Below are 20183 nucleotides of genomic sequence, written 5' to 3' on the forward strand. Positions count from 1 at the left end.
AGATTGGTTCAACTTCTTTCAACCTTTCTATTGATTTTTTCTTCTTTTTTTCTGTTGGCTCTCTTGTTTTTAATTTCAAGAGGTGGTTTCGTTCTTACTTCGTTTATATTTTGTATACATTTCTTTTTTTGACGACCTTAATGGTGAGTTTTCTTACACAGTTCTCATGAGGTTTTTGCTGGGGGGCGGGAGGTTGATTGGTTTCGATTTTCATATTGGGAATTTTCCTCAGGTTTTGGTATTTCCTGGTGGTTTTCTCATACTCAGATTTTTGGTCCACCAACACTTAATTTGTAAGCTCTGAGCACATAGAGGAGATTTCACTGAAATCCATTCTCTAGTGATCTCTTTGGGCTAGTCATTACAAAACCTGTCATTATTTTTAGATCTTTTTCTTTGGTGCAATTCCACAGAGAAGATCTATTCACACTCCTGCCAGAGGTAAAAGCCAAACTGACCAAAGTCTGGGGGTTGAGCAGGAAAAAAGGCCTAGGAAAGAGGCCCTCTGTCATTTTATCTGTCTGTTCATACTTGATCCCTCCTCCTCTTCTCTCATTTTGCTATGGCACACCTAGATATAGCTGTGTGCTTTAATTGAGAATTTCTTTATTTTATACTTTGTTCAGAACAGAAGTCTTGTGTTTTGCTGGGTCAGCAGTGAGACAGATACCCAGCTGTGCAAGTGGGGGAGGGGAGCTGGGGATCTGACTGCGTCATAAACAGCCTATCAACCAGTCCTCAGTTTTATTTCAGAGTCATCCCAGAGGTACCTGGTACCATCAATTCCTGAACTTTGAAGGATTCTGAGTGTCATTCTCATTAGTAATTTATCTTAGTTTTCTGGAATTTGTAGCGCTGGGATTTCTGCTTCCCATCTTGTAAAATTGTGTTGTGATAGTAATCTCTTCCATTCTTCTCATCTTTGTGGATTTATGCCTCAGATTCTTTTAATGCTGGTTTAGTGGAGTTTCTGGAGAGGACAGAAATGAATATGTGTGTCCAATTATCTGTCTTTAACTAGAAGGCACACACTTTGTCATGTATATGCACATATTTCTTCAAAAGTTGGCGCTTGCTCTCCATAACAGTAGAGGGCCCGTTGTAAGCCACACTCTGTGCTAGACATGTAACATACACTAAATTTTATCCTCATGACAACAGGATGAGGTAATATCCCTGTTTTAGGTCTGTTTAGGTAGAAACCAAAGTGCTTTATTTGCTTAACACTAGACCTTTTTCCTTTCAAAAGAACTGTGAGTTCTATCATTTGAATGGCTGTGAATGGACGTATCCTAATTTATCTCATTCTTAATAAGTGGGCATTTACTTTGTTCTGAATTTTTTTAATTGACTAGAGCTTTGTAATTTACATCATTATCTCCTTGTTAGGTTTCTGGTTATGTTCTTTTAAAATATTGATGTATATTTTGAAATTGCCTGCAGAAGTATATGAATTTACATTCCTACTAGTAATGTAAAATGTCGGTCTGTTCATATACTTATTAGCCAAAACTGTATTCCTGCAGTTTTTATTACCATACTGCTGTTTGCTTAACCATTCCCTATGATTGGACATTTAGCTCTTTTCCAGTATCTCATTATTGAAAGTAATGCTTAGATGAATATCTTTGTACATTTCTAATGTGTTTAATATATATTGCCAGATCAGTGCATGAAATTGCTCTGCATTGGCTAGAAAATAAAAACTTGGCTTAAAAAATCCCATTTGGAATTTACCTTACTGTCACCTACACATTTTTTTGTTACTGAATGATTTTAAAATAAACATCTGTGATCCCTCTTTATATGCTAGGTTACTTTCCATTTTGTGAATTTATTTTGGCAGAGTAAGCATTAATAAGGAGGTATATACTGAAAATAGGTACACAGCAGCCCCAAGTTATACCAGGTTCTCATGATTCTGTTTTGGCTGAAGGAATCAAGATTAAGTTACTGAAAATATTCCCACTGTTAATTAATTCTTTTTATTGAGTCTACTTTGTCTTGTGGCAAAGTGTCCCCATTGCATGATTCTAAATTGAACTCTTCATGTGTGATAGTACTCAGTTATTTGGTGCATTTATTCCCTTTTATGAAGAATAAACAAGTCATGCTGAATACCTTTTGAAACAGACTCAGGATGTAAATAAATGGATAATTGATAGCTTTTTATCTTTTATTTCTGTTTATTTATTTTAAAGATTTTACTTACTGAGAGAGTGTGACCAGGACAGAGCAGAAGCGCGGGGGTCGGGGGTGGTCAGAGGGAGAGGGATGAGCAGACTCCCCGTGGAGCATGGAATCAGATCCCTGGACTCTGGAATCATTACCTGAGCTAAAGGCAGATGCTTACTGACCGACTGAATCATTACCTGAGCTAAAGGCAGATGCTTACTGACCGACTGAGCTACCAGGGTGTCCCATTTGATAGCTTTTTAAAATTTGTAAACAAATTGGGAATTTGCATTTCAACTCAGTCCTCCCCCCCACTCCCCCCAAAAACCAGTCCTAATCATCCTCTGATACCTTTAAATGTAAATGAATTGTAGCAGTTTTGAATACCGTTATTTAAAGTAACTGGTTGGTGTACCTTAGTCATTGGTTTGTCTACTGTATCATTTTAAAAAGGAGAAGTATTTGTTATCTGCGGGAGTTGAGCAAAAATTGTCACAAAAAATGAAGATAACTAGTTCTAGAAAAATTAGTAATTGAAAATGAGATATTGTTTAGCTTAGGTCTTATTTTCTTCCTAAAACACAAGGAATTTTGTTTGTATTTTGTTTTGGACAAGTTTTTTGTTGTTGTTGTTTTATTTTTTAATTTTTAACTGGTTTTTGAAACTTGGTGAGTCCATATATACTGTTCTTCCTTTTTCTTTTCAAAGTCCAGCTCAATAATTAACAATTTTTTTTTAAAGGTCCATGTAGTATTTTAAGTTTTTCTACTACATACAGTTTTTATTACATTTTCTTTCTTCTTTTTTTAACAACTTCCTAAAATGTAAAAACCATTCTTAGCTAGTGGGATGTACAAAAACAAGTTGCCAGTTGGAATTTGGCCCACAAGCTGCAGTTGTCAACGCCTACCTTAGAAACAGAAGCTTTAATATAATTGTATATTATATAAGATATATATTATATGATAACGTATTATCTGATAAGTGTCATATACACACATAAATACCGGTCAGTTCATAGGACTGGTAAAGCCAATGGATTGGCTAGCTTCAGGTTTGAGTTGGTCCAGGAGCTCAAAAAGGTGACACTGACAGTCCCAGACCTATGTTATGACTCTCAACACCTTCCTCTCTCCTCCCCAAAGATGCTATCCAATCATTTATGTATTAAATTTTAAGGAAGTTCCTGATATCTTTGGAGCATATGCCTATCCTTGAGCAAATCACTCTTTTGGAGGCAGGGTTGTAACTGACTATGATGGAAAGAGTCTGGCCTGTTTGAGTCCCACTCCTATAATGGGAATATACTGTGAATGGTACTTCATCAGTATCACACAAAGAAAGGAGTAGGAGAGAGTTCTCAAAAGAATTAAAAAAAAAAAACCAGAAAGGGTGTTTAGAACAGGGTTTCTGGGTATTATACAGTAATACAGTAGATGTCTACTTGATGATATTTATTTGTTAATTTATTTTAAAAGATTTTATTATTAGAGAGAGAGCACAAGAGAGCATAAAAGGGGAGGAGAGGGAGAAGCGGGCCCCCTGTTTACATGGGTCTTGATCCCCGGGCCCTGGGATCATGACCTGAGCTGAAGGCAGATGCTTAACTGACTGAGCCACCCAGGAGCCCCTACTTGATCATTTTTAAAGGTCGCTTTGAAAAGGAGCTTTGAAATGAATATGTAAGTTGGAAAACAAAAACATTCATATAGTTGAATTCAGTCATTATTCACTGAATAAAAGTGTTAGGTCAATCTCTTCCCCATCTCACTTGACTTTCAAACAACCTCACCAATAAATTGACATTTAGATTTATTTTCACTATATAACATAAGGACTCTTTAAGAAACTAGAATGTTTAATTATATATAGCATAGTTAAATTATTTTATCATGGAGGGCTGTATTTTTATTTGGGACTATGTGGATATATCATATCAAAGATTAGCATCCTCATTTAATTCGTGAAAGAATTAAAAATAGAATAAAAGCCTGGCTGTGAATATGCATTATTAATTTATTCTTACTTTTAAAGTAACTTAGTGGAATTAATAGTGAAAACTGTATCTTTCTAGAATTGCTATTGTCCTACCTCTGGTTACTCTTTTGCTGAGGTAGGCAGATCATGTTACTAATGCTCATTCTTGCTGCAAATTACAAAATGAGAGTCATTTCACAGTAATGTAATGCAAAGAGTAACACATTTAAAAATTTGAAGTAGGGAAGAAAAATCACTATAAGTAGCACCACAATCATACCTATCTTTGTATTAGTTAAGAAAATAGTTTCTAAGACTCTCAGTTGTTCATTCTTTTCAGATGTTGTATTTTAGAAATCCGAGCTTAGAGATTATGCTGAGTGAATAAATCCAGCAGAGAGAGTCAATTATCATATGGTTGCACTTTTTTGTGGAGCATAACAAATAACATGGAGGACATGGGGAAATGGAGAGGAGGGAGTTGAGGGAAATTGGAAGGGGAGGTGAACCATGAGAGACTATGGACTCTGAAAAACAACCTGAGAGTTTTGAAGGGGGGAGGGTATCAAGGAGGGCACGTATTGCATGGAGCGCTGGGTGTGGTGCAAAAACAATGAATTCTGTTAATGCTGAATAGAAAAAAAGCTGAAACTAAATGTTAAAAAAAAATTCGAGCTTACAAGTGGATACATAACGGATTTAGTTATTTCACATTTGTATGTCCTAACTTTGTAAAAGAACTAGTGTTTTCATAAAAGATGAATCCCTGAACTTGGAGCAAGTTAGTTGTGGGTTAGGAACACTTGTTTCAAGAAAAAGAAAAAAAGGTAAGACATAGATACGCCATAGAGGAGCAAAGCAATTCAGACTTTTAAGAGAATAGCACTAACTTCCAGTTTCATTTTTATCCACAGGAATAAAGATGATCAGAATATATTTATAGGAACAAGAGCATATATTCTTTTTTTTTTTTTTTTTAAAGATTTTTATTTATTTATTTGACAGAGAAATCACAAGTAGGCAGAGAGGCAGACAGAGAGAGAAGGGGAATCAGGCTCGCCGCCAAGCAGAGAGCCCAATGCTGGGCTCAATCCCAGGACCCTGGGATCATGACCTGAGCCGAAGGCAGAGGCTTTAACCCACTGAGCCACGCAGGAGCCCCAAGAGCATATATTCTTTCATACCAAAATAATGTCAAGAGCTTTGGTGAAAGTATGTCTACATTTATACCTGACTTGATTACACATTGGACATTAGTATATTAATCTGACCAGTGCTATTCTGGATGCTTCTCAGAGTGGCCTCATAAAAACAAATGATAAATGCAGTTTTTGCTACATTAATGCCTCTGTGTGTGCGTGGACGCGCATATGTGCCTGCGTTCTCGTGCACATGAATTTTAATTCATTTTCAGTGAGGTTGTTGGTTTCTACTTACATTGTTTCCTCTTTCATTGAAATAACCCTTACTTGACCAGTAGAATGGGAGGAGATACATTCTGATTCTACAAAACTACAGTGTTTTTACATGAAGTTTTAACATTTTCTAATTAAACTTGTAAGGCCTAGTTTAAACTTTGGCCATAAGTATATTGATAATGTAGTAGCCCCTGTTCTGCTTTAAAATAAACTGAAGAATTGTGTGGTTTGTCTGGGGTATGTACCTTTAAGCAAGTCAGTTAATAGTTTTATGTCTGAAAAATAAGAATTATCATAACTTTTTATCTGGAAATGCTTTTGAAAACTAGAACCAGTCTAAAATCGTGAATACAGTATGTTTTGGCATCGGCAGCTGAACGGCCAAAAGAAGGTTAACCTCACCCCATTCTCTAGGCAGAGCTTGCTCCCAGAAAGTTTGACATTTGTAATCTCCTAAAAATGTTTTAGACTTTGGAAGAATGTATTGAGTTCTTCCAACGTTTGACTTGACTTAGAAATACTGATAAGTTAGTAATTACCATGTTTGGTATTTCCCTGTTCCAGTTTTTGGAGCAGATAGGGGAGCTAGTTTTATCTTCCATTCTTGCTTCAGGTAGTGTTACAAATAGGCAAACCTGTTTTCCACTATAGAACATGACATGTAGAAGCTCCTTTATCATGGGATTGCCTTTCAGGAAACAAAATATTTGGGCTTATGTCTCCTTGTTTATCAAGCTAATTGGAGTCGTGTCAGATAGATACTCTGCTAGTCATTTTACATTGCAGCGTGATTATAATGACAGTTAAAAATATTTTTAATCTACTTTGTTGTTTTGGTTCTCCTCGGTCCTGCTTTTTGTTTATTTTTTAAGATTTACTTAATTATTCCAGAGAGAGAGTACAGTGGGGTGGGGTGGAGGGAGAGAGGGAGAGTCTCTAGCATTGAGTGCAGAGCCCAATGTGGGGCTCGATCTCCAGACCCTGAGATCACTGCCTGAGCTGAAACAACGAGCTGGACTCCTACTTGACTGTGCCACCCAGGTGCCCTCTACTTTTCCGTAATTTATTTAGTATATTTCTCTTAAGTTTTAACACCAACAGTAGACAGAGACTGTGGCACATCCATTCAAAGGAATACTTCTCCACGCTAGAAAGGAATGGACTGTGAATCTCTGCAGCAACATGAAATCTCCAGAACACTGTATGACTCCCATTCATATGAAATTCTAGAAGAGGCAAGACCGACAGACAGATGAGTGATTTCCAGAGGCAGGAAGTGTGGGTGAGGGGATCAACTGTGAGGGGCACGAAGTGATGGCTGTGGTCCTGACTTGATTGTGGTGATGTTGGTTATACGGGTCAGTATATTTGTTCAAGTCCATATTGAGCCTCATATATTTAAAGTGAGTATATTTTATCATAAGGAAATGACCTTTGAATGAAATTGTTTTATTTATTTATTTTTTAAAGATTTTATTTATTTATTAGAGCATGAAAGGGAAGGTCAGAGGGAGAAGCAGACTCCCCATGGAGCTGGGAGCCCGATATGGGACTCGATCCCAGGACTCAAGGATCATGATCCGAGCCAAAGGCACTCGCTTAACCAGCTGAGCCACCCAGGCGCCCCTTGAATGAAATTGTTGTAAAGAAAGTTAAATACTGAAGTATAAAAAAGTATATGAGTAGTGAAAGGATAGAAGTTTGGTCAAAATGTATACTGTCCCCTAATAAGTAGTATGGCAGGAGCCCACAGTATGTTTAGTTATTCTATTTTGAATGTCACTGAATAGGTATAAACATTTTTGCTAGTGTCCAATACCGTGTCATGGTATATGTGAAGACATTTAGCTGAGTGTCACATAAACTAATATTCATGACAACAATACAGGGGTTTTTAAAGTGCTTTATAGGTGAGAACATTGTCAAGTGTTTTAATATAACATGCACTCAGTTTTTTCTATGAATTGTTTTTAAAGCTATTCTAACTTTGTTGAACAATTCAAATAGGTAAGTATAATTTAATGTTTTCTGGAACATAATTTAAAATAACTTCAGAATTCTTCAGATACTAAAAAATAGTGATGCCAATTGGTTGAACATATTAAGCTAGTCCTATAATCAATCTGTCTACATGCCATGTTTATCTTTCAGGTGACAGGATGTATATGTGTCCAGACAAAGATAAAATCACGTGGAGTATTGGGCATTGATTTGGGATCACATTAAGTAATTCTGGTGATAAACTGCGTAGTAAATCAATCTAAAAGCAAAATTGAAATTTAAGAAACCCTTAGGCTGATATCTCTCCCCCTTAAAGTTTCATTTTTGTTCCTTTTATGCCTTTTGAGGAGTCTAGATAAACCTTTCCCAAAATTTACTTTGCGGGGGTGGGGGGAAGGCTGGAAGGTGTGGTTCAGATTTCTGAATGGTAATGCCTGTCTGCAGATTTTTGTCTTATAAAGAAGCTATAAACTGTAAGCTTCTGTTTGGTATTTAAAGAGTCCTTAACGGTGTGTTTTTCACTTAGCAGCTTTCATTATGTATATAGGATATAGAGATCATCCCAAGTTGAATGAACTTAAGTTTAAAATTTATTGTCTAAAGGATCATGAAGATGTCTAGAATCTTTTTTTACCACCGCTTACCCATGCCCTTTACTGGTGTTTTTAACAAAATCAAGAGTAAGGAATTTCTTTTATTTTGCTTTGAAGCAGTAAAATGGTCAAAAGTTAAAAGTTCTCTGGACAACAGAGCACCTGGGTGGCTCAGTAGGTTAAATGTCTGCCTTTGGCTTAGGTCGTGATCTCAGGGTCCTCAGATCAAGCCCTGCTTTGGGCTCCCTGTGCATCGTATAGGGTGTCTGTCTGCTTCTCCCTTTCCCATTGCTGCAACCCATCCCTCCCATTTGTCCTCTCTCAAAGAAATAAAATCTTTAAAAACAAAGTTCCTGGGTGTGGGGTAACAATTGACCCGGAGAATTGTTACTACTGTGTAATTAGTGTCTGAAAAAGGAAATGCTCACTTTTTAAGGTGACGCTGTAGTTCTGGAAATAAGCTTTTTCACTTGGACACCTTTCTCTGTTGGAAGTCTTTGTGTAGCTAGAACACACCACCCAGTATATTATCATGTACAGTAACATTGTTTGGGCGAGTGGTAGGGTGAATGATGGTTGATGGCCTCTGCATTGTTTATGAAATAGTAATAGACTTAATTGCTGTACCTTTTTAGAGTGTTAACCCTATGAAGAAACTGGTTTTAGCTTCCAGAATAACATGTAAGGTGTGCTTTTATGGCTTTTTCCCTTAATTATTCAGTTATCTGTACATTGGACGTTCTCCTAACCTTCACCTCAAGTATGTTTTCCTTGTTGATGGGGTGGTGTGAAGAAAAGAAAGCATTTTGTTCTTTCATGGTCCTACTTGATGAATTTTATATAAACTAGATAAAAGAGACAGCTTAAAGACAATGTTAATATGCTAATGAATGAAAACGAAAAATGGAACATTTGTTAAATTTAGTAAGATCCTGAAATATATAGTAAATTTAAAAAAAAGTCTTGGCTTTATTAGTGGAGGAGTAGAGATGATAGGAATGGTTAAAGGGCATGTATGAGAAGAGGACGACTGTCCTTCACAGTGTGGGATAGTTGGAGTCAAGGTTGAACCCAGGTGGGGTTTGCCAAGTTTATCATGACGGGGAACGCCGAGTTCCATATTAACCTTGCCAGGGTGGATTGGGTAAGTAAAGGCACACTGCGACAGAAATCTAGCAGAGTGCTAGAGAGCCCGTGGAAGATGCAATGGATTTTTGACCTGAAGAACTGTGTAATTTTTACTTTATGATAATTTCTTTTTTAAAAAATGCACTTTTGCATTTCACGTGTATAGGTTTAAGAAAATCTACCAAGAAGCGCAGTGAATCCCCACCTGCTGAGCTCCCCAGTTTGAGGCGGAGCACACGCCAAAAGACCACGGGCTCCTGTGCTAGTGCCAGGTAACACATTGGTTTTTCCAGTTTATGAGCCAGTTTGTTATCTTCTATTCAGCTTTCATTAGAATCCTTACCTTTCTGAGTTTTCAAAAATTACTGAAATTTTCACTTGAAAATTGAGTAGTAAAGAAACTTACCAATATAATTGAATTCTTCCCCAGTGTTGATGTACATGTTTTTGCTAAGTATTAATCATGCAGTTTTTTTATAACACTCTTACCCTCTACCATTTCCTCTGTTGCTATATTATTTTCACTATTGGACATTTCATTGTTTTCAGAGTTCCAGTTGGCCAGTAAATCTCTAATGAGCATCTTAATGCAGATTGGGGTTATTTTTCAGAGGTAGCTAAATTTCCCAATAGTGTGATTAATGGACCAAAAGGGATGCCTGTTTTAATGGTTGTAATATTGCCTAATATTGCCTAATTAGTTTCTCAGAGTGTTGGCATCACTTGAGTTTAATGGATCAGGGGGAGAGATGTACTTCATTTTCATTTTGTATTACAACACCTACCCCTCGCAGAGGAATGTGGGTGTCATGTGTCTGCTTTCATGTCTTCAGTTCCCATTTTCCCAGTTGCTGGTTTGGATCTCATTTTCAGAAAACCAACTACCTTTGATATGATACAGTGTGTTATTTCACATTCTTTTATTAACTGATTGAGAATCTTTAGTCAACATTTTTTTTTCTTAATAATTTCCTCACCTTTTCACGCATGGTCAGTTGCTCAAATGCCTTTGTGCAGCTAGTTATTGGCAGCTGGGTTGGACTTACTCCTCTTTTATATGTAGTTTGTTCTAAATGTGCCCAGATAACAGTGATGAGGGCAAATGGTTTCAGTTTGCCTTTTCCCTACTCTAACTCAGGTGAACTGGAAGGTTTTAACTCTTCTGTTGTTTCTCTAAGATGAGCCACAATGACCTCTCTTGGTGACAAATACGGTAGTGGCACAAGGAAACAGAGTAACTAATTGCAGGTCATAAGAAAAGGACTCGTGGCACTTAAATCTCTACTTTTTCAGTTATTTTCTGGTTCTATTTGGATTGTTTAAAATGCTGTTTAAAATATCTGGAGTTAGTAGAGGCGCCTGGGTGGCTCAGTGGGTTAAAGCCTCTCCCTTCGGCTCAGGTCATGATCCCAGGGTCCTGGGATCGAGCCCCGCATCGGGCTCCTTGCTCAAGCAGGGAGCCTGCTTCCTCCGTTCTCTCTGCCTGCCTTTCTGCTACTTGTGACCTCTGTCAAATAAATAAATTTTTAAAAAAATCTTAAAAAAATAAAAATAAAATATCTGGATTAGTATACCTGTTTGCTTCTGTGGGTTCTTGGCAATAATTTTATGAGAACCCTGAGAGCCAAAAATTTGGGGCTAGATTTTTGAATGTGGCTTCCCCAGAGTTGATAATCTGAGATATAAACCAAATTCACTGGGGTTGAAATTAATTTTAAGTTGATGCAAAGTCAGGTAATCTAGTGTCCCATGGTTGTCTGCTGCCTGCCGCCTTCCTCCTCATGACCACTGTGTTAGCATACGTGAAATTACTTACAGTTTACATGGTTATTCTCTATACCAGCTATTAGCCGCCTGCCAGAAATGCTCTTTATCTCAAAATTTTCTGTATTAGTGGCAATTTGTCTTAACTTTAGTGCTTTTCCAGCCTGCTGCAGCCGTGTCTTCATCTCTCTTTAGACTAATACTCCTTGAGGATATCAAACTGTGGAGCACAGTGTGTGTCACATGGGTTATGCAAATTGAATGTTAAGTAGATGAATTAATTTGAAGCCCACTAATTTGTAGCTTGGTAAATTGGGTCTGGAGTGAGCTGTTTCCGTAGAAGAAAAGATTGGCTAAACAAATCCCTATTTAGGGAGGATTTTTTACTACTTGGAAGAACAGACTCTTCTAGTACTCTCTGGTAATTCAGAGCCTTCATTTATGTGTCACTTATGCCTGCTGCTTCCTCATTGTTTTCTGGCCAGCGTCTAGTTCCACTGCAGTTTGACTTTGGTCTAAAACATTTCCTTAGTAGTGTGTTTTTTCATTTCCTAATTTGGAGGCCTGCTATTTAAGCAATACCAACTTACAATAATTTGGGGAAATCTTCTGTTTTTACCTGATTTGCTTACTGATTTCTTTATTAAAATAGAAAAGCTTATCATCAGTAAAATGTAATTTGCTTTGTGAGAAATAACTGATCATTATTCTTTCCATATTACACTGTGCCTCAGTCCTAAACCAGTTTCTTCCCTCAGTATAATCTGTATGTGTTTATAAATGTTAAATCTTTAATTTTTTATTCTAAAGGACGGATCTCTTGTTCATTGTTAGGGTAGTTCTTTTTTTGTTTATTTAAGTTATCTGGAATTTAAGTGATAATTTCTCACATCTTTTTCTCTTCTTCCCCCCTCCCCCTGCATTGTCAAGCGTCGCTTGTATATTGATCCACTATTTAGCCTGGAAGTGGGGATCTGTTTTAAGTGAGTTGAATTCTTTCAGTAGGAGTCACTTTTCCATTTAATTGAAGTGCTGAAAAATCATTTCTGCCTTGTAAAGATGACAACAGCTCATAGCACCACAAAAGCATGTATTGTGAATGCAGTGTAACTTGGAAGAATTTTAAATATACAAAGTCTTGGTTGTTACCCATAATGATTTTTTGCAACAATTTCTATGGAAAAAGAAGAAACTGTCTTTGTGCTCCATGCATTGGAGCTTTGTGCTGCATGGACATACTCCTGGTCACTGGTAGTGCTGCCTGTGATGGCATCTTTCTGTTGCAGTCGGCGAGGCTCTGGCCTGGGCAAAAGAGGAGCAGCTGAAGCTCGTCGACAGGAGAAAATGGCGGACCCTGAAAGCAGCCAGGAGACCGTGAATTCTTCAGCTGCACGGACAGACGAAACTCCCCAAGGAGCCGCAGGTAGATTGGCATGTCTTAGCCCTAAAATGCATTTATGTATTTTAATGATTTGTTGAGAGAGAAATTACCTTGCAGGCATACCCGTTATAAGACAAGAGAGGAGACAGAGATATACTTGATATTACCATCAGATAAACGTGTTCTCCTTTGTTTTACTTTATAGGTCTGGTTTTTGATGAGTTGGATTCATTCGGTTTTCTTTTTTAATTCTTTTCCAAATCCAAGTTTGTACTAACTACGTTCAGAGGGATTTTAGGAAATAACGTCACTTTCTGTGAAGGTTCTTCTATATCAGTGCTGATATACAGTAGTTGCACAATGAAAATTTAAGTTCGTAATAAGAAAGTAAGGATATGGCTTATTGCTTCTTCATACATGTGTAAATTTTAATGGAGAATGTAGTAACCCCTAAAAAGTAGTAAGTGTTCTGCTCAAAAGGAACTTTAAGAATGCCATTTATGTTTTTATGGGCTTACTTTTATTCTACTTGATATTTTAGCACAACAAAAATAAGGCTTCTCCCCCACTCATTTCAGCTTTAAAAATGTATCTGTCACCAAGAAGAAAAGAAGGCTAATACTCGAGAAGTTAATTGTCGCCAACAGGTTTTAAAATGTAGCTTGTCCTAAGTATTTCTCTGCAACATAAAGAACAGATGGGAAGATGTTACAGGTCATTACTTCACTATGAGCCTGGGTGTGATGAGTCCCTTTTTTCAGAATGATACACATGGCCTTAGGTGTAGGTATGTTCTTACTTTAACGGTGTTCTCACCTAAGATTGGCGTGTGTGCTAGTTTTCTTTCATGCCTGTGGTGGAGCCTATGCCCTAGTTGGCCAGGAAGGTTCTAGTTTGCCCACCACTATTCATGTTTTGTGCTGCTTGTCTCAGCGTTCTGTCCAGCTTAACAGTTTTACCACTGTCTGTCTTGGTTTTGTGTGTTAAGTGGCATGGCGAACTTGAACCATCTCTTCTGGTGAGAGGGGACATTTTTCATGCACTTTTTTTTAAAGAATAGTTTAGCAGAAGGGTTAAGTTTGAGGGAAACCACAGCCCATTGCACATACAAATCACCGAAGCTCTTGATGCCACACAGGCTATGCTTCTCAGTGTTTTAATGTTTTATTTCAAGTCTGCCTATGGAAGTAGGGCAGTTCCTACGTGGAGGACAGAAATGGAGCTGCCGAGTGTGTTAAAGTGGACCCATGACAGTGATTATTGGAGCTAGCGTTTGTAGAGTATACACTGCTGCAGACACGGTATTAAGCACTTTACATATACTCTCATTTAATGTTCAAAACAAGATGCTGAGGTGTGACTACTGTTCTCCTCCTCTTTAACAATGAGGGAAAACTGAGGCACATAGTGGTTAAGGTTGTGGGAGTGCCCCTGGCTGTGGGACTCTGAAATCCAGATTTTCGAAAAAGAGGGGCGCCTTTCTGATGGCTTTGTCCTTCCGCATCCCAAACAGTCCCAGAGATAATCTCAGATGGTACCACTGACAGGCAGGATGAGGGGCACTGTGTGAAGTTTTGATCCGTGGTGTATTTACGTAAGAGGATAAAAGTTTCAGGGGATTAGGTCCATAAGCCTGCCTCGTAAATGCTTATGTTCCTTGTCTTTGAGAGTGGAAGTCGTGCTGTGATCTCAGTATTTTCCACGTTCAGGGGAAAGATAACACGAGCCACACAGCACTGCTTGGTTTTGCTTTGGAAGCAGGATGCCTTCTAGGTGCCATGGGTATCCTCTCTGCCAGCCCACTGAAGGAGTGCTGCGGGAAGAAGCAGATTCCTTATTAACTGGGCATGAAGTTCTTCTGTGTGATGTGCTTTTGTTTTTCCATATGTACAATTGGAATTTAAAGAGAAATAAAACCCTCTAGTGTGGAGTATAAACTGATGGTGGTAATAACTTAGAGCATCTCTTGGCAAGCATCTTTTCAAAGACAGCTCTTAAAGAGTTGATGTAACACTCTATTGGAAACATTTATTTTGAAATAATGTTTTTATTAATTGAAAGAGGTTGATTTAATCTCTCAGTGTTTTTATGGTTGTTTTTTCCCCCAGTGTTATTTATTTTTGGAAATACCATTTTCCTGACCTATTCCAGTGAAGTCATTGAAATAAGCTTACTGCTTTTCGTACATGTAGTGTTTAAGCATTGCTCCACCTTCGGCAGACCTACTCCCATCACCCTGACTTTGCCAGTATTGTTCACACTTAGGAAAACTGGCTGATAACGGTGTACTTGTTTGGTCACCTTGAAATCTACTTATATTTGGAGCCACTTCCCTCGTTTTTCGTAGAAGAGAGATGCTAGCTCTTGGAGTTGAAAGTAAAGTGCTCATCACATTTTCCCATGAGTTGGGGGCCTAGTTTTGGACTTTAATCAGAACTGTGTACCTCTTCATAGTGCTGGTAAAGTTTTATAAATACTAGAGACTCTAAAGTGAGAAATCAAGTATTCTTCCTTATACCTGCAGAACAGTCAGATGGCAGGGAAAAATAGCCTATGTTCTGAAACCTAATTTTGTGCTGAGAATCTTAATTTCACAGGAAACGAATAGGGTGAGTTTTAAAAAAGAAAGCAACCCCAGTTCTGTCAGTTTTTTATCTCCCTAACTACTTTTGTTTGGAATCCCTAAAAATTAGATGTGTCTGTATCACCTGATACCAGGGCCCATGTAAGGCATAATTACATTACTAACAGTTATTATTTTGGCCTTGCTCAAATGTTTTCGTTATACTCCTGAAAAGTCCTGCTACTGATTGCCTTTAGGGATCTGGAAAAGGTTCCTGTTCAGTGAATTTGAATTTTATCAGCATTCTGATATTTTATTGTCTTTCTCCGTAAGGAGCCTCATTGGTTAAGGTACAAAGATGTGGGGTTCTGTGATAAATTTCTTATGTTCTAATTTAAATATTTTTTCCATAGTTTTAATTCAGCTGTGTATTAGAAACTATCTTGCATGGTACCCTGAAGACATGCTAAAGACTAGGTGGGGGAGGTAGTGGTTTAAACAACAACATGATAAAAGATTGACACCTCTTAAAAATCTGGCATCACATTTTCTCTGCTTGATAATCTTAGGTTTATATTTGTGTTAGGACAGGTCTTGTGCAAGCTGCCCAGGGAGTTTTGAGGCGCTGACTAAAGAATTTTATCACTGACTCCTGTTGGCTGATAACACTTCCTTACCTGCATCACTTTACAAACCGCCACTCACGGGCGAGGCTAGTTTGGTTTATCTAATTCTGTAATACTACAGGGAACTATAGTAGACAGATGATTACTGCTCGCCATCAGTGGGATGGTGAAAGATTTTTTTCTAGGGGTTCAGTGACTGATTTCTGTCAAAACAAGCTCTCCACCTCCATGAAAAATCAGAATATCCTTGCCCCTCCTTATGGTGACCCTCTAATACATAAACTGAAAAAACTCAGCATTACTTTCCCAAGTGAAATTTTGTTTTGCCTTGCTTTGTTTCCCTAAAAAAGATGTGGTGCCAGAGGGTACTTAAAAAAAAAAACAGTGACTTGATTTGTTAAGCCGTTGTATTTTCTCTGCACATAATTGGAAGAGTTTAAAAGCAAGTTTAAGAGTTACTTTAACGAATTCAGTCATAATCGGAACCTTAATAACAGTATTTGTTAAGATTTCTGTTTAATGTGAAGAAGCAGCTGTACTAGAATGAAAAATTAGTACTGAAGAATATATTTAGTACTGAAGAATATATTTAAGGGGCCATTAGAGTACAGTATTTGAGTACAACTCACTGGGGCTCAGATCTCTGATCTCTGAGGGTAGCCAGTCAACCTTGGGCAACTAAGTACACTGAAAGTCACAAGGCCTCAGTTAACCTCACGAGTGTGAAAAAGCTGAGCAGCCTCCCTATATGGTCGTAAGGAAATAGACACAGCTTGCAGATGGTAAGCATTTCGTAAATGCAGCGTGTAAGTAGCATTCCAGAGTGCAGGTTACTCTTTTTTCTTCCCCAGAAGTGTGGATTTTGTTAAACTCTGATACACTTTAATATTAGTATTTCTTGCTAACCTGTGAATATAAACCAGGGAACTAATCTTTCCTGTAAAAGGCCAAATAGTTGATGTTTTAGGCTTCCTGCAGGCTCTGTTGGAACTAACAACCCACCTCAGTGGTTGTAGCAGGAAAGCAGCAACAGAAAATGTGTAAAACAATGAGTTTGGCTGTGTTTTAAAGAAATGTTATTTTGTTATTGACAAAATGATGTGCTGGATTGAATTTGGCCTGTAGACCATAGTTAACTGACTCCTGTTTAAGCCATATGTTTTTAATGCGAATTTTTTAAAAATCCCAGTGAAATCGTAGAAAATACTTAATGAGATGTGAAGAAAATTATTAAGAAAATTTACAGTTTGTGGCTCGTATATTAACATCTCTTCAGAAAAGCTCTGTAAATTCACATCCATTATCCATGTACTTTTAACAATAAAAAATGTTCTGGGCTGATCTTCTGTCAGGGCTTAGGGTATTGTGGATAATGTTGTCATACACAGGTTAGTTGTATAGAATAAATGCTTAAAGACTCAGCGGACACTGAGAGGAGGAACAGCAAAACTGCTGGTTTTAGAGGAATATCGTTTCATCTGGTCAGGTTCACAATAGAATCAGCCTCTCTTTGCTTAGGCTGACTTACTGCTCAACTTAGCTTTTTGGGTAGTAGAATCCTTCTAAATCTGAACTCTTTTTTCTGCATTGGTTTTGACATCCTAGTTGTCCTCTATTTTGTCCTAAACTGCTTTGCTATTGGTCGTAATGTATATCTTCCATATTTTACCCTGGAAATAAGAAGGGTATCATCTGCGTGCTCTTAGAGAAAACGTCTGAGTGATTGTTGTCAAGAGTGCAGCCGAGAAGTAAAGTCAGGCCAACTGAAGAAGACACATGTCTGCTTGGAACGTCGCCCCCCGATGTCAGTTTTGCTTTCTGTTCTGATTGTGACTAATTCCCCATCTATTCAACCTCATGGTGGTTTTGGCAGTGTGATCTTCATGGACTTTTGGTACATGATTTCAGGACAAGAGGAATAGTTTCAGAGGCATGAGGAATCTGTCAGAGCCATGTATGGAAGGAATGTAAAGCTTGTATTTTTATGCTTGTTGAACTCTTAAGATAGTTGAGCCATCCTTTCGTTCATTGAAGTTACAGGGCGAAATCATTAAGAGCTGAGTGTGCAACGGGGAGACACATTTAATTGCTGCCTTTGTTGGTGGTGGTCTGTAAAACTCTGTTCTTTATTTATTTTTTAAGGTAAACCAGACATATTGAGTTTGACTGCTCCTCTCCTAACCCTCACCTTGTTTTCTCCCCCCCTTTTGAAGCCTCTAGTTCTGTTGCAGGGGCCGTGGGCATGACCACCTCTGGGGAGAGTGAATCCGATGATTCTGAGATGGGACGATTACAAGGTAAAGACAGTTAATGAGCTTACAAGGAACCATTATCATAGGCTGCCTGTGACTTCTGTTCTTTGTTAAAATTAATTCAGATAAGCTCATTGAAACATAATCTAGCAATGCCTGTACTTAAACTTATTTGTGATGATTTGGATTTGGAAGATGATCTGGCTCTCTATTTTTACTGTTTAGACAAAATCTGATAATATATGTGTTTTTTGTTTTTAAAATGTTCTCCATTACAGTTGCTTGTATAGTTGGTAAGGATTTAGGAAGGTCTTGAAAAGGGGATAGCTTAAAATGTTGTCCTCTGGTTCTGCTAACGGTAATGCATCCCAGTGGGGTGCTTTTGCTGTATTCTTTTGTGTTCTTGGTCACCTATTTTAAAATGAATGTAAGTGTATACCTAAACACCATGTATTTTAATGGTGTGCTTTTAAAAAAGCAGCCTTATATTATTTGTATGCTCTTTACAAATGGGTGGTGGTGGAGATGTATTATTATTATTGTGTTCACACGGTTGGTTTCTATGATAGATCCCCAGTGTGAGGCTTCTGAGAAACATTATTTAGAAAGCACTTTCACATTGCTTTTAAGTTCCTAAAGTAACTTACAGCAGTCTCTTTTCAACTAGAAGTCTTGTGAACACATTTTTTTCTCACCTTTTGGACCTGATAAAAAATAATTTTTCCATATGTTTTTTTGGAAGATCTCATGACCAGTATCAGCGGGAAAGCAACAAGGGTGCTTAACCTATAATTTCTTAAAAGTAAATACTTACTCTGGGTTTTTCTTTGATTATTTTTACAGTCCCCTCTGGCACTGATATTTAGTATCTCCATAAAACCTTAATATTCCTTCAAACTAGCACTTGGGTGTTGTGACTTATATTAATTCATATCTAAGAGTGGCCTGAAAAGTTTGATGTAGTTTCTCTTTTAAAAAAAAGGGAGGGGGGAGTAACATTACGTGTGAGATGAATCAGTTGCTTGAAATTTTTATGTAATATCAACTGCATTTACAATTCAACTATTCCTCATGCCTTTCTTTTTTCTTTAGCTTTGTTAGAGGCCAGGGGTCTTCCTCCTCATCTCTTTGGCCCTCTCGGTCCCCGGATGTCACAACTTTTCCATAGAACAATTGGAAGTGGAGCTAGTAAGTGAATACTCTTAAATTTGCCCTCCCCCCAAACCTTTAATAATTAGGTGGGTGCTGTTTTTGCTGTTTATTTATTGCTGTAAGGAGGCTTTCATATAAGGAGGTTCTCATGAACTTAAAACTGTTTAAAAAATAGGGTTTGTGCTCATTCTTGCGTTTAAGAAGACTCTAGGTTCTTCTGTACTTTTATTTTTGATTACTAGATTTGAGTCATTAGCAAATCATCCAGAGTTATGGCAAGATTGAATCTTTGTTTAACTCTAGCATAGTAAAGAATCTCAGATGATTACATTGATTATATTATAGCAACTGATTACATGATTTGCATAGATTTGAATCTTGATTTTTGTGTGGCATAATAAAATTTAATCCGTAAGACAGTCAATTTAGAGTGAGCCAGAGAGAAAAGATTTCTCAGCAGAATTACCAGTCGCTAGACTCATTTAATCAAATTAACATATTATGATCCAGAGATCTTGTCATATATGGTAGACAAAACACTGACTCTTGAAGTGGCAGTTTGTATCAGGAATAACTTCTGCATAATTACAAATCCGGTTAAATTCTTTCTGGTATAGAATACTATCTTTAGCTTCCTTAAACAGAATTTACATTTAAGCAGTTTTTTTTTATAATAACTTCATTGATAAAGTTTCCAAAGAATCAGCTGGCTCTTTTTAGACTTTAGTCATGATTAATTTCAACACTTCTAAAGTGTTAACTGAAGTTTATTGACTCTGACCTCACTGATATGTGCTAATATAATTTTCCATCAAATATTCCAAGTTGTTGTTCCTGTTTTTTAATGTGTGGACATATGCTCACATATGTGTATTTATGCTTAAGTCCCTTTCAAGTTTCTGGCCTTAGCATTTGACAGGAAATTTAAGAAGCAGCTGGTATTTTTGGTTTGGTTTGGTTTAGTTTTTGCTGCCATGACACTCAGCTCTCAGATAACGTACCCTGTTGCAAAGTTCTCATGAACCTTTAAAGGAGGATTCTTACTTAGTGTCATTTATTAGGTACTGGGATTGTCCTGAGTCATGAACAGGATAGTACCCAGAGTTGTTTACCACATGGAACTTCCATGCTAGAGGGTGACCCTGGCAATAA

The 20183-nt window shown here is 37.6% G+C and overlaps 1 protein-coding gene across 16 annotated transcripts in view; it reads left to right on the top strand.

Annotated features, from left to right (window-relative positions):
* Window positions 1-20183, top strand: part of TRIP12 (thyroid hormone receptor interactor 12) — a 144197-nt gene that overhangs the window by 65982 nt on the left and 58032 nt on the right. For 15 of the 16 annotated variants that reach the window (XM_059167789.1, XM_059167785.1, XM_059167790.1 and 12 more), the window contains 4 exons: window positions 9460-9565; window positions 12344-12480; window positions 17841-17924; window positions 18972-19067. In XM_059167789.1, the coding sequence (XP_059023772.1) occupies window positions 9460-9565; window positions 12344-12480; window positions 17841-17924; window positions 18972-19067 (423 nt within the window). The remainder of the gene's footprint in view (window positions 1-9459; window positions 9566-12343; window positions 12481-17840; window positions 17925-18971; window positions 19068-20183) is intronic. The other variant, XM_059167800.1, reaches the window with a different exon arrangement.

Source organism: Mustela lutreola, chromosome 3, assembly GCF_030435805.1.
Source record: "Mustela lutreola isolate mMusLut2 chromosome 3, mMusLut2.pri, whole genome shotgun sequence".
Classification (NCBI taxonomy): Eukaryota; Metazoa; Chordata; class Mammalia; order Carnivora; family Mustelidae; genus Mustela; species Mustela lutreola.